The sequence below is a fragment of the Argentina silus genome (assembly GCF_951799395.1).
Source record: "Argentina silus genome assembly, chromosome: 4".
NCBI classification, from domain to species: Eukaryota; Metazoa; Chordata; class Actinopteri; order Argentiniformes; family Argentinidae; genus Argentina; species Argentina silus.
In genome coordinates, this window is record NC_139658.1 from 7,455,230 (window position 1) to 7,470,244 (window position 15,015).

At 46.2% G+C, this 15,015-nt stretch overlaps 1 protein-coding gene across 1 annotated transcript in view; it reads left to right on the forward strand.

Annotated features, from left to right (window-relative positions):
• Nucleotides 1-15,015, forward strand: part of ppp1r16b (protein phosphatase 1, regulatory subunit 16B) — a 44,342-nt gene that overhangs the window by 19,471 nt on the left and 9,856 nt on the right. The window contains exon 3 of the mRNA XM_083669070.1: nt 12,358-12,428. Within this exon, the coding sequence (XP_083525196.1) occupies nt 12,358-12,428 (71 nt within the window). The remainder of the gene's footprint in view (nt 1-12,357; nt 12,429-15,015) is intronic.

A 15,015-nucleotide genomic window follows, 5' to 3' on the forward strand; every position in this document is an offset into this window, starting at 1 on the left:
AAATATTTATGGCCGTCTCATATGCCTACATAAGGTGTAATAAAATAAAATATCTGAACCTCATCATATGAGGTTTGTTGTATTGTAATTATTTTGCTGAATGTCCTCCACGTGAAATGTCTTTTTTTTACACAAATTGCAAATTGCATTTTTTGGGGTCTTTTGGGCACACTGTAAAAAACTGCCAAACCGGAGACGTCATTACGACAAGGCATGTGGCTAATCTTGCTTCTGATTGTGATGTGCAGAGCGATTCCTTATTAACGTCCAAATTTGTTAATTTGGATTTTGGACGTTAATAATTATTATTAAGTGTTATAATGTGTGCTGTTGTTGTTGTTGTTCAAGATTCATGGTTAATTAATGAAGATGTTTGCATGTGTTTTACGTTGCCACCATGGAGAGAGAGTTCATGTTGTTCTATAGCCTACCATTCAGAACAATGTCATCTGATACTTGACTTTCATACCACTTAAACGCCACAGCTCACTCGTAAAAGATGGGATTTTGCAATTGGCTAATTTGGCGACCGATCGGAGCATCTCTAATGTGTTCTAACCTCATGTCTGCTATTGGCTGGCTGAAGGCTATGTGTTACAATGAGCCTGTCTTTTTACCTCCACCAGCCTCCCCTGATATACAGACCACATTTCCTTATGGAATAATGAAGATTGACTTGACTAATGGCCTGTTCTGACTGAGGCGGGTCTCCCTGCTATCATATCCCTTCCTCTGTCAGCTACTGTACAGGCCAGGCCCAACAGACCAGGAGGAGAGGTATCAAGGTCACCCAGTGATATTGAAGCTAAGAATCAGATGCTTCCGGAATCCCTGGCTAATACATTCCAAGCAATAGGAGCCATCAGTCCTTTGACCCTGCCACCTGCCACTCTGCCAGTGATCCTGGGTGACGACTGTAAAATTGCTCCGAAGCGTCTCAATGTCTGGTCATTCTCTCAGTATTGAGACTGATGGCCTCTTCATGTGGAGGTGGTGCCGTTGATGAGGTCAGAGAAGGAGGGGAGAGGAGAGGGGAGAGCAGAGGGGAGGGGAGGGGAGAGGAGGGGAGGGGAGAGCAGAGTAGAGGGGAGAGAGGATGTTAACTAAGATGACACCACAACCACATACAGTATAACATTTCTAGAAGGTTAAGAAAAAAAAACAATATATATATATATATTCTGTAAATATGTATACCTGTGTATATAAGTATTTCAGGCCTACACTAGTTGGAATCATGCTATGGGTATGTGGTAGCGTAGGAATGTTTTGTAGAATAAAGAAGAATAGTTCTGAGTGGACAATAATACACAAGCTGTCCCTAATCCATCCCACATCTCCATCAGAACTCACTGATAATCTTGTCACCGGTGAAGAGTCAACCCAGAAAGGGATCTGATTGGGACTGATGTTCTGTTATCTGGGTTGGTAGGCCGTGAAGTCCTTGCCAATACCCAGCACTATACAAAATGGCAATGTCCCTGTGCTGTAGTAAAGTAGAGAACCGTGGAGCTATTTTAGCGTCATCTAAACTCCCTGTGGTTTATGGCACTGCTTCTTTTACCACCCTAAAGGGTATTCGTACTGTACATTTACAAGACAACACCCAATGCACTACTAATTGCTGCTCTTTTTTTCCAAATTATTCCCAAGTGGTGATGTTTAAAAAGCCACACTGTGGATACACCCCCCATTCCATTTTAAGATCTGGCTGTGTTTGGGCTCACCACCTCCGGTTGCTCTTCCATATCATTTTCTGGGGGGGGGGGAAGAGAGAAAAAAGGGAAAAGAAAAAAGTTTGAACTTTCAGATAGAAAACACACACACACACACACACACACACACACACACACACACACACAGGCAAGTAAATGAGTCAATGTTTGAAGTGCGCACGCCTGCTTCTCGTTTTCTCTCTAGAATTATTTGTCTTCAAATTGGTTCTCTGAGGAGCTTTTGTCTGGCGCTGCCGTCATATTAGTGTGGGGAAGCTCTCCTCAGAGGCTCTCAACAGGCTCAGCGCTTCTCATGCTGCAGAGGGCCAACAACAGAGGCTCACTGGAGGGGTGGGAATGAGAGAATGATGCTGTTACGGTGGGGGGAGATTATAACAAGAAAAGAAAATAGATTAAAATTCAGTCAGTATTGCTAAAACCTATCACCTCCAAGGACGTGACCTGATTTCTCTCCCTCTATCCTTCTCTCTCTTTTTTTTCTCCCTTTCTCTTTCTGTACCGGTTCTGGATTTTAAAGCACCAAACAAATAGGAAATATGGTTTGACCTTCATTCCTTCACCCCAGTGTGAGGATATACGTAGAGAAATGCACCATATACCAGCCTCTTGTAATTGGTTGGTAGATGGGTCCTTTGTGGTGACGTGACTGTGCAGTGACCTTCCCTCTCGTTGGCGACGGGTGAGCCATCTGGCCTAGACCTACTGTGAAACAGGCTGCGTTAGACACTCAAGCGGTTCATGTTGGCTTTTTAATAGTGTGGCCGCCCTTGATGCAATGCACTAGTCATCTGCTCTCATGGAGTCTTTCATCATCGACTGTGCAAACAAATACGCGATGAAATGCATTGACATCGCTTGAATTTTAGTTCAGTCTAATGGCCGTCTGTTTTTGTTGTTGTAAAAAACAACCTGATCACTAAAGACTAAGCCTACATGACGTGACTCCTCTGTGGCGTATCTGCTGACTCAGCAGCACCCGGTCCACAACAATTGGAGTTCAGGCGTTGGTTCATGATTCACCCAGTTAGGCCGCTGACCTTTGACCCCTTCGCCCTGTTCAAGACTGTTGTCTTGTGACTCGACCTGACAGGGGACAAGGCGTTAGCAGAGTCACGGTCTCTCTTGGTCCTCTTCCACACTCTTCCTCTTAGTCAAAACCGACATTCATAAATGTGAGAGTTCTTTATCACCGCTCTTGAGAAAAGATCCCATGACAAGACACAGCAATTGGCCGAATCTGATTGGTGACTATTTCCACAATTAGATGTGAATGCTACTTGTATGCAAGTGTTCTGAGTTGTAAGGAGGTGTTTGTTTGTGGTGTGCAGAGGAGCTGAATAGTGTGTGTGTGTATCATAGACAGTTACTAAAGCAGTGTTTGTTTTTGGTTGGCCAGTCTGGCAGGTCTTTGAGGCAGCAGGCTCTAGGCCTGTGCTTTTATCTAATGGCACAAGAACATTGTTTGTTTTTGACTTGTTTTTGAAGGTCCGGGCTTCTTCCCTCAGTATCTTTCTCCAGGGGGTTGTTGGAGCCTTCTCCCTGTTAGTGTCAGCGTCTCCAGAGTTGTGTCCCTCTGTCTGTCTGTCTGTCTGTCTGTCTGTCTGTCTGTCTGTCTGTCTGTCTGTCTGTCTGTCTGTCTGCTTGCCTGCCTGCCTGCCTGCCTGTCTGTCCCTCTGTCCGTCTGTCTGTCTGCCTGCCTGCCTGCCTGCCTGCCTGCCTGCCTGCCTGCCTGTCTGTCTGTCTGTCTGTCTGTCCCTCTGTCCATCCGTCTGTCTGTCTGCTTGCCTGCCTGCCTGCCTGCCTGTCTGTCTGTCTGTCTGTAGCCTCTGACCACTGTTGTAGCGGGATGATGTGATGTGGATGATCAGTCCAGGCTCTGACCCTCTGATCCTCTGATCCTCCAGTCCTCACCCAGCCTCACTGAACTCTCTCTCTCTCTCTCTCTCTCTCTCTCTCTCTCTCTCTCTCTCTCTCTCTCTCTCTCTCTCTCTCTCTCCCCCTCATCCTCTCCAAATTAAAATTCCTTGGGGCTCTTCAGACAGTACAGGGCACGGCTTGTGATGGGGCCTCTGGGGTGGCCACGGCCACTGGCACCGTGCTGACAGGCACACATTGTCACTACTATTGGCACCCTGGCATCCTGGCAAGGCCCTGGGGGCCATTGTGCCGGAGGCGTCATCGTCAGCACCAGAGGTTAACAGGGCAGAAGAACTGAGGAGCCGCTTGCTGCCACTGACCCACACATCTCGTAGAACATTCTATCAAGAGACCCATTAGAATCAGACCATGGGCTCATTGAGTCGTGATGGACTTGCTACAGTACAGTAATCAGTTGCAATGTACTATATGTTTAAGAAGAGCACCGAAAGGTTTCCCTTGGACGGTCCTCATACTGACTACATTGTTTTATTTCAGAGAAGGCCCTCACACCTATGCTCCTCTGTGGCTCAGTTGGTAGTGCATGGCGCTAACAACACTTAGGTTGTGGGTTTGTTTCCCGCTGGGACCACCATCTACTGAAAAATGTATGCACTCACTGCAATGTAAGCCGGTCTGGATGAAAGCATCAGCTAAATGGCATATATTATTATTATATGTACAGTGCCGTTCTATTTTCCCAGCCAAGGGCACAAATTGAAACATACTGCAGTGATGCACTCTCCCCTCACCACATCCACCAATTCCCTAAGGAGTGTCCTGACTCTCAAGTTAACTCCTATTTCCATGGAAACAGAGAGAGAGAGAGAGAGAGAGAGAGAGAGAGGGAGGGAGGAAATGACAGAGAGAGAGAGAGAGAGTGAGACAGGGTGGGGTGGGGTGGGGGGGGCGGGCGGGCGGGCGGGCGGAGTGGTGCAAACCATTATGTTCCCTCAAGCTGCTTTACAGCGTGGCTAGTGATCAAACACACCCATTACTCCTCAAGATATGGAAGGAAGGAAGCCGTCTGCATTAGGCTCAAACCACACTCCCAGAACAAAACAATTGATAACAGTTTTATATCATTTTTTCAAGGTTTTTCCTGAGGTGAACTATCCTGCATTCAAAGTCTTTGAAATGTATTTTCTATTCAATGTGGAATATGGGGCTTTTCAAACTTTGTGTCACAGTTGTACGCCGCTGTGGTTTGTGCCACTTGTCCAACTCCGCCAGGAGCTGTCAGCCAGCCTGCCTCCTTAGCTGTGGGTTTGGCAGGAGCCTGCTGGAACAAAGTGGAACAGGCGGTCAGTCAATCCAGCATCTTCAATCCTCTGAGGGCTTACTCAGCACCCCAGTGTCATATACACACACACATGCACGCACGCACGCACGCACGCACGCACACACACACGCACGCACGCACGCACGCACGCACACACACACACACACACACGCACGCACACACACACACACACACACACACACACCCCCAACAGGGATCAGACCCCCTGTCCAGAGGTCAGTGATAGGACACAGGATTATCCAGCCCGGATTAGACAGCGGCTGGGGGGATTGTGTAATGAGGCTTGTTAAGAACAGTGACACCCTACTGATGATGATGATGATGATGATGATGGTGATGAAGATGTCAGACCCCCCCAACAACTCAATTACTGACCTTATGTTGAGACCCTTGGACCATCTGGTTTCCTTTAGTCTCATAATTCCAAGTAACACTTTATATTAAGGTTGACTTTTGTAAAGGGTTTATAAGTAGTTAATTCACTGTTATTCACTATTATTCATGTTGTAAAAAATGCTAATAATGTGGACAACAATTTATAAAACAGTTTACAAAGGAAATCTCAATGTAATGCTTAACCAAATTCAGTATCCCAGACAATGCAGCCCAGGAAACGAGCTAATTAGAGTTCAGATATTAGCCTTATTATAATTGTGGAGCGAGAATAGCTTTGTAAAAGACAAAGTGCTGCTGTTAAAAGCTGTTTGTTTGCTGTATTGTTTGCAGTGTACAAAATGGTTGCACATTCCTTTCATGTCTTCTTCTGTTTCTGTGTCTTCAGAGGACTGGGAATTAGCATATGTTTGATTGGTTCCTGAGTGATTCCGTCCTATTAAAACTTCCCTTCTTCTTCTTCTTCTTCTACATATGGCTGCCTCCACTAACTCCACTGTGGCTTCATTTCCTGCTCCTGGAGTCGGTCACTTGTCAGCATGCAGTCTGTTGTCTTAATGCTTTTGATTTCTGCCTATCAGTCAAGCATACGGCCACTAATTAGACATGGTAGCAGCTCCGTCGTTTGTTTCCAAATCCCAAATCTCTCCTGGTTTTTTACGGTGCTCATGAGTTCAGCGGTATAGTGTTGAAAAGCTGGTTTCTAAATTCTAAAATGGACGTTGAGATTATAGATTTTATAGATATAGATATAGAGCCTCTCATGAATACGATTGAAATGCTGCAAGAAGCGTATTTAAAAAAATCTCTTATCTAATACGGAGCTTAATAAGTGAGATTGCAACTTCTCAGCCTGCTTTAGAGAAGGCCTGTTAGAGTGGGGAGGATAAGGAGATTCTCAGAAGCAGGGGATGTGGTCTTAAAAGTAACGTTTCTTCATACTTGCTCTAACATCACAGATTCACTGATCAAAAAGTGTCCTGCGGGTGAATTCCATGTTGATGTATTTTCTCTGATATCGGCCTAGGCTGCTTCCAGTGGTGTGGTGGAAACATGACTCCGTCTGGCTAGATCATAAGACGGTTCTTCGATACGTTATGACCATATAGTAGAAAGCTGCCATGGACAATTCAATGGAAATTCACACACGAAGATCGTCCTGTCTTGTCTGTTGTAGCCCTAATCTCTCACGGGACTTGGGGGGAGGGGGGGGGGCGGGGGGGTGGGTACTTCTTTAAATATTAATATATCAATGAAACTCAACGAATATAACTTTCCCTTCTTGAGCTGGTGTACCGAAGGAACATTTCCGTTTTATGAAAAAGTAATGGAGGATGAAGTGCCTGTCGATCTCTCTGCTTTTACTTCCTGAACTCTGAACCATACTTTCTATTCCCTGGTCTCAGTTTCCCTCACACACACACCGCCATCATCATCATCTGTAGCCAACATACCATGAAGTCCTTTAATAGCTACTCATGTGGGGGTTAATTATATCACACGCCGGAATGCTAATTATATAAACCAACTTCCCTTCAACGTCCTACTAAAACCAATGTCACGTAGCAGCGAGCGACTGCTGTTTCGCCCTACTTTCCACTCTAGAGAGTAGCCAGAGTATCTTCATGGTTGGAAGTGGTGCACAGTTTTGACCGTTTCATGCTTTTGTGATCTTGACTATAAGAACATGTTCAGCATATCAGTGTGTCATCTCTCAGAGCCTTACCTCCACAACCACAGTGTTCTCACGCCTCTTTTGGAGGTCTGGGGAATGTTAGATTAGCAAATCTGGCTTGGATTGAATTGGACGGAGCGATGGGAGATCGTGCTGGCAGTTTCATTGGATGTTACCTTACACGTGGTCCTCTGTGGCTCAGTCGGTAGAGCATGGTGCGAACAACGCTTAGGTTGTGGGTTCAATTCCTGCTGGGACCATATATACTGAAACATGTATGCACTCACTGCAATGTAATGTCAGCTAAATGGCAGGTATTATATTTCTAGAACCCTCCTCCAACATGCCCATAGAATGGTTGTTTGTTGTTATGTGTCTTTTGCGATCTCGGGTCGGACTGTTTTGCAGGGAGTTGGTGCTTATGCTAGTTTGCAACCTTGAAGAAAATAGAAGATAACCTGAAGGAAAAACTGAGTTCTGTTTTTTGGAACGCTGCCCAAACAAGGGCAGTTTCTTTTCTAACAAGTTTCTACCCCTTTGTAGCTACATTCTGCAAAGGATTTCCCCAGGCTTTCCGAACTAGGAAAGCCTGCTCTCAACAAGGTTAATCAATGTGGATTATGAATCATAAATGCCATTTCCAAATGATTCTCCTAATCTGGTATAAGTACCTCTCAGTGTGGTATTTACCAAAGCACAACAGATGTCTCTGAAATACTGTGGGCACTGTGGACTGCAATCAGTTTAGAGTTTAGTTCAGTTCAGTTTAGTTCAGTTCAATTCCCTGATTTGGTTCCGAGGGACCATGTGGGGCCTGTCTGTCTGTCTGTCTGTCTGTCTGTCTGTCTGTCTGTCTGTCTGTATTCAAACCCTCTAATTGGAATCCTGAAATGAACTCATAGATGAGAGGAGCCTCAGTGCCTGTGTGTGTGTGTGTGTGTGTGCGTGTGTGTGTGTGTGTGTGTGTGTGTGTGTGTGTGTGTGTGTGTGTGTGTGTGTGTGAGACTCACTCTCACTCACAAATGCTTTGCTCCCTTAGGACTTAGCCCAGAGGATGTGCATAGATAGCTGCCTACTTTAATGTCCATTTGGATTTACCCCATCACACACACACACACACACACACACACACACACACACACACACACACACACACACACACACACCCCTTCAACATTTAGATAACAGGAAGGGTGGGATCGGCTTCCTCCTCTATTTATTGATGTTTCTTTTATCTTTGGGGAAGCATAGAGAGCTCCTCCCCTCCCTCAGTCGGAATGTAAGTCCGCCCAGGGAGTCATTCTAGAGATTTTCTACAATATTCAACTGGTTGGGGGGGCAGATAATCACCATGGAGACCCCCAATAATGGATTCCTTTGGGAGTCCAAGCCAGCGTCTCTTGTGTGGTGTTATGGTGATGAGAGCAGCCGACGCTTCCCAGGGGCCATGATGGAACGCTGGAACAAACAAAGTTAGAGATAGGAATCACCCTCATGGTATGCTGCCTCACCATCCTCTACAACTCCTCCTTAATCTCCCTCTCTCTCTCTCTCTCTCTCTCTCTCTCTCTCTCTCTCCCTCTCTCTCTCTCTATCTGTCTCTCTCTGTCTCTCTCTATCTCCCTCTGCCTGTCGGCCTCTCTCTCTCTCTCTCTCTCTCTCTCTCTCTCTCTCTCTCTGTCTCTCTTGCTGTCTCGCCCCCCCCTCCCCTCTAAATTTCTCTGTTAAATATAGACTTCCATTTCTCTAAGTACAGTAGTATGGCTTTAATTTTGTTGAAACCTTGAGCTATAGAGGGAGGTGAATATGAATGTTGAAGGGTTAGAGTTTAAAAGGACTTTCAATTGAAAAGAGGCTTGGGGAGTGATCCATTGAATGGAGATTGATGCAGCTGTGCGATAGAAGCATCTAATTAAGACTGAAAGGGGGATATTAACTGTAAGACCCAAATGTTTCTAAAATGTTTTGTTTTTTTCTTTCTGGTGAGTCAGCCAGATAACTGAGGGGGGTTCCAGTTCAGGGTTTGTTTCATCTGAAAGGACCTGCTGCCTTCTTCAGGTCTGAAAGGAAGGACGTTTCATGCGTTTCATTTATTTATGAGTGCGTGTGTGACTGTTTGTGTGTGACTGTTTGTGTGTGACTGTTTGTGTGTGACTGTTTGTGTGTGACTGTTTGTTGGCTTAGATGAGACCCCTTCAGTACGCACACCCCTTCACGGCACGCACACACACACACACACACACACACACACACACACACACACACACACACACACACACAGCAGGATGTTCTAGCCACACAATCTTTTTTGTCTCTGCCTCAAGATCCCGCTTTGAGAAAAGCTGTATCCTGCTGTACTGTATTTTTTTTTTACCTCTCCTTTTACCTCTTGTTTATCTCTCCTTTTGCCTCCCTGCTGTCATATTACCCATCATCCAATAGACAACACATCACAACTTTGATTCCTGTTTAGTTTGTGAATGACGTCTGGGTCATGCATTCGCTGTTGCCTGCTGCTGGTTTAAAACATAACACCTCACATTCATCGCATGCCTTGCAGTGCCCTTTAGTTTTCAATGCATATATTTCTAGAATAAATGCATAATTTTCAGCTTTTATGTTCCTGGGGGCCTATCAAGCTGTCAGCGTGGGACAGGCGTGGAGGGCTGAGACAGCCGCTGACCGTGAAGGCAGGAGAGATACCATTAGGACAGGTGTCACACTGTGATTGCCTCTCTGCTGCTTCTCAACAGTGGAAATAGAATGTGGTTACATTTTCGGAGCCGGCCAACAGGATTTCAGGGGGAGAGAGAGGCACAGATGAGTCAAGATTCAACGCACATTGTCACCATGCATGGATGGCTCTGATGGGATGTGTTAGTGTGTGTGTGTGTGTGTGTGTGTGTGTGTGTGTGTGTGTGTGTGTGTGTGTGTGTGTGTGTGTTAGTGTGTGTGTCTGTGTGTGTGTGTGTGTGCGCGTGTGTGTTGTCACAATGCATGGATAGGTCTGATGTGAGTGTGTGAAACCAGTTGTCTATCCGTGACTGAGTGTGTCTGTAATAATGGAGATTAATAACCGGCTCTCCCAGCAGGTGAGGGAGGACGTGGCAGGCTAGCATTTCAGATAGCGTAGCGTCACCGTGGATGATGGGTGGTATCCTGTCTCAGGCTACTACAGAGTTCAATGTAGCGTATCGTTGAAGTGGTGTTTTGTAGACTGTGTTGAATGAATGTGAATACACACGCTAGCCTATTGTCAGGACTTTTCTTTTTTTTTTAAATATGGTTTAGGGCATTTCTGCTTTATTGGGATAGAGACAGTAGAGGTTGACAGGAAGGATGGGTGAGAGAGAGAGAGGAGGGACGACATGCAAGATATGTCGAGGGTCGGAATCGAACCAGGAACCTTGCGATCACGTGGTATGCGCATTAGTGTGCTACACCACTAAGCGCCCTATTGTCAGGACATTTGTCCTGTCAATCCTTTAAGGTGTTTTTTCCTGAGACAAGATGGCGAGTTGGGGATTATACAGAATCTGATGAATTCAGCGAATTTTAGACTTATGTAAGAAATCATTCGATATACAGTTTCAATATGTCAGGCTTAGATATGAGAACATTTAGATGAGGTAAGATGATTTACTGATGATGTTAATGAGAGAGAAATGTTGTGCTATTGTGATGATGTGCCATTCTGTCGCATGGTGTCTACAGTCATCGGAGGGCTAGAGTCCAGTGTGTGACCCAGCAGTAGGCCTGTCATGGGTGAGTCAGACCTAGTCTGCCTAGAAGCATCCCAGTGATGATGGAGCAAAGCCCTGGAAATGAGGGCGCTTGGCTCAAAGTCTCCTTCAGACCTCCCTCCCCTTCACTCTCTCTCCTGGTAATGAGGGCGTTAGTGCAGCTGGACTCCTGTCGTGGGCGGGGGGGCTGAACCCTGAACCCTACGATGTTGATGTGATGTGTATACTCAGTCAGCGGGCAGGGAGGGCTCAGACAAAGGCAAGGTGACAGTAATCAGGGGGGGGGGGGCTGCTGCTGATGAGGGCACAAATACACCCTAGAGGCCTTGGCTGGCCAAATCTGCTGACAGGGAAGAGTAGCTAGTCAGGCTGAGGTGAGGAGGAAGAAGATGGACGGGTGTGTGTGTGTGTGTGTGTGTGTGTGTGTGTGTGTGTGTGTGCGTGTGTGCGTGCGTGCGTGCGTGCGTGCGTGCGTGCGTGCGTGCGTGCGTGCGTGCGTGCGTGCGTGTGGGTGTTTGTGGGTGTTTGTGGGTGTTTGTGTGTGTTTGTGGTTTGAGGGACAGATGCCTGGTGGGGGAATTATACTGTGTGCAATAATAATTCTAATAATTATCATCTCAAATCTCTTCTCTTCCGCCCCCCCCCCCCCCCCACCCTAACCCTAACCCCCCCCACCACCACCACCAGCTTATAGAGCACCCACAGCTAAGAGCAGCATATTGGTGCTCTGTGTAACAAGGTTAACCTGCTGAAAAGGAGACTCTCAGTCAGGTTTCCCTGAATAAATAAAGCTTAAAAGCAAATTAAAAATTGCCCTTTTTTTGTCTGCGTTGTTTCTGTGCAAAAGCAAAACAAAAAAAAAGAAGCAAAAAGTAGATCAGGAAAAGCTGCCAAAACAGAGGATAATGATGTAAAAAAAAATAACCCAGAAAAATCTGCCAGCCATGTTTCTGTCCTGTTCATACAATCTGTACACACACACACACACACACACACACACACACACACACACACACACACATCAATCCTCAGAACCAGGGGCTTATGTTTATACAGTACAGACAGAGTCAACAGTAATCTCATATCGGCTTTACGTCATCACCTGGCCTACCCCCCACCCCGCCCCCGCCCCACCCCCTGCCCAAGGGCAGCTTGAAAACATCCTGATTTTAATTTGATAGAAATGCACTTTCTGCTGCTTGAATGAATCATAATAATAATAATACATACAATTTATACAGCACTTTTATAAGACCCAAATACGCAAAATGATTATGATGCAACATAATGAATGGATTGTAGATGGATCAGTGACGTTGTTAGCAAGGGGGGGGGGGGTAGATGATTCAGGAGAACAGCAGCTGTATTAGGTTGGCACGACAGTATATACCTTACACTAATAGACTGTCCTCAAATGTCATTGAAGGACCTTCTATATGAAAGCATGGTTTGGTTTGAAAGCGTCATTTAATCCTCATCTGTTGTCGTGTCCTCTCCTCTGTCACCAAAAGACATGTTGTAGCTGGATAATGAAGCTGGGTGGGTTTAAAGTGTCCTGCATTCACCTGTTGTATTGTCCTGTCATTCCAGTGCGCTACCTGCTGAAGAACAACGTCAGCCCAGACCTCTGCAACGAGGACGGCCTCACCGCCCTGCACCAGGTCAGCTTCTGTCTGTCCCTCTGTCTGTCCTTCTGTCTGTCTGTCCTTCTGTCTGTCTGTCTGTCTGTCTGTCCTTCTGTCTGTCTGTCTGTCCTTCTGTCTGTCTATCCCTCTGTCCTTCTTTCTGTCTGTCCTTCTGTCTGTCCCTCTGTCCTTCATTCTGTCTGTCAATCCCTCTGTCCTTCTGTCTGTCCCTCTGTCTGTCCTTCTGTCTGTCCCTCTGTCCTTCCTTCTGTCTGTCTGTCTCTCTGTCCTTCTGTCTGTCCCTCTGTCCTTCTGTCTGTCTGTCCCTCTGTCCTTCTGTCTGTCTGTCCCTCCCCAGCTAGCGCAGGGCAGCAGCTAACAGCCTAGCCAGCTAGCGCGGGGCTTTCTGGCAGGGTTAGCTAAGTCCCATGGCCTGATTCTGGGGGTGTTCCCAGGTGAAAGCCTCTTGTTTACATGCGTGACAGTGAGCAAGACTCAGGCAGCTCCCCAGCATCTCTCTCTCTCTCTTACTCTCTCTCTCTCTCTTACTCTCTCTCTCTCTCTCTCTTAATCCCAAGAATCCCTGACCCCGGCTGAGTTACAGTGAAATGAACAGTGAAGATATGCACCACTTACTCACCACTGGATCTGCTGCCTGTTAAAAGCCTGTGGCCCAGAGCTGGTGCCAAGACAGCAGATTGCCTTTTTAGCTTTGAGTCTGTGTGTGCTCCGGCACAGATAAGATTATCTTATTATTTGGAGTCGTCAGGTTAACAACAGCTTTAATATTAGACCTTTTAGTTGTTGTTTTACTCCAAAAGAGCCACACACACGCACATGCGCACGCGCATGCACACACACACACACGCACACACGCACTAAGTACTTTTGTAAATGCCTCACCAACACCAGACCAGGGACTTATTATTCGTGTCTTGTGCCCAGAGCTATTCAAGCGACAGTGAGCAAGACAAATTCCCTCATAAGGGCAATCATATTTTCTATACTGCTATTCTATTATATTCTATTTAGAGAGCAGAGAGGCAGTGGTGTGTTTCTAAATGAGACGTTCCAGGGCATAACATGTCACATCTGTGAGGTAATCAGCAGCTTCCCTCTGTACCTTCAGCCCAGCAGGCAGACAGACAGACAGACAGACAGACAGACAGACAGACAGATATCTTCCCTCTGTACTTCCAGCCCAGTAGACAGACAGTCAGACAGACAAACATGACAGATATCTTCCCTCTATACTTCCAGCCCAGTAGACAGACAGACAGACAGACAGACAGACAGACAGACACCCTCCCACTTGGCCCTTGCAGCCCTGGAGTTAATGTTTCATGAAAGCACCTTGATTGCTTTGGGAGGCTGACACAGACAGAGAATGAATCAACGGTCCAGCTACACTGAGGGGACTGAGCCTCTCCTCCAGAGGTATCATGAGGCTACTGTATCAGAGGTGTACAGTAGTGGAAGATCAACGCATGTAAACATCATTTGCAGACCGTTCTTATTAAACAAGGCGAATGAATAGCATTTTACGAACATTTGCCAAACTTTTTTTTTTTTGACGAACATTTGCGGATTCTTTCGTTTGCATTTACACTAGTCATTTACTCTGGTGGGTGCAGAGTGTTTACCCTCCTCTTTACCCTACCACTACGTCCCTGTACACCGTGAGAGAAGCGTACATGTACAAGGTACACATTTGCTTTGTATTGTTATTATACATACAGTGTTACTATGGACAGACATGCTGTTGCAGTGCTGGTCCTCTGCCTTGTGTGAGCCATATCCTGCCTCCCTCTCCTGGTGAGCGTTTAACGTAGCATGAATCAGGTCCAATCATTATTCAAACCAGTGTCAGTGGGCTATTAGCCCCATGACACGGAAGCACTCCATCTCCCTGTTTCTCCCTCATACAGGCTTTAAGCATCATCCACACTGACACAACAATTACAGGTGTCATCTATCCAGCTGCCATTGTATTAGAACAGACACTCCCAGGACAGGTATTTACACTCTCTAGTCATTGCACCCGAATATGAGAGTTAGACACGGTTATGGCTTGCTAAGTAGTAGTGCCTTGTGACTGTGTGTGTGTGTGTGTGCGTGCGTGCGCGCGCGCGCGTGTGCGTGTCAGGGTTTCCATCAGCCGGCTTCTGGTCGGTAAAAATAATGAACATTCGATAAATCCAATTATCGTCGGGCCAAATTGTCCAGGAGAAAATACACGACATCAGTGTAGACCGAGTCTGGCTGTCTGCCGTCACACCGCCGGGACACAGCTGTGACCATCGTCAGGAAATGACATGCGGCACTACAGCGGTACTTCATGCCTTCTGTGTCGCCATGAATCGCCTACTTGTGAAACGTCTCAAACTGAAGTTTATGACTGAGGAAATGACCGGAGGAACGGAGATTAGAAGTTTGTAAACGCTCCTTTAGATTTGACGGGGAGGCAGCGGAGAGTATTGCTTTTTGATATTTGTTTGATATCGTCGGCTGGGGCAACATTTGGGAAACAATCCAGAAATTGGTCACCTGAAGTTCATAAGGCATGTCTATAAAACAGCAATATTCTGTGCAATTTTAAGAAGAAATAAAATAAATTAATTTA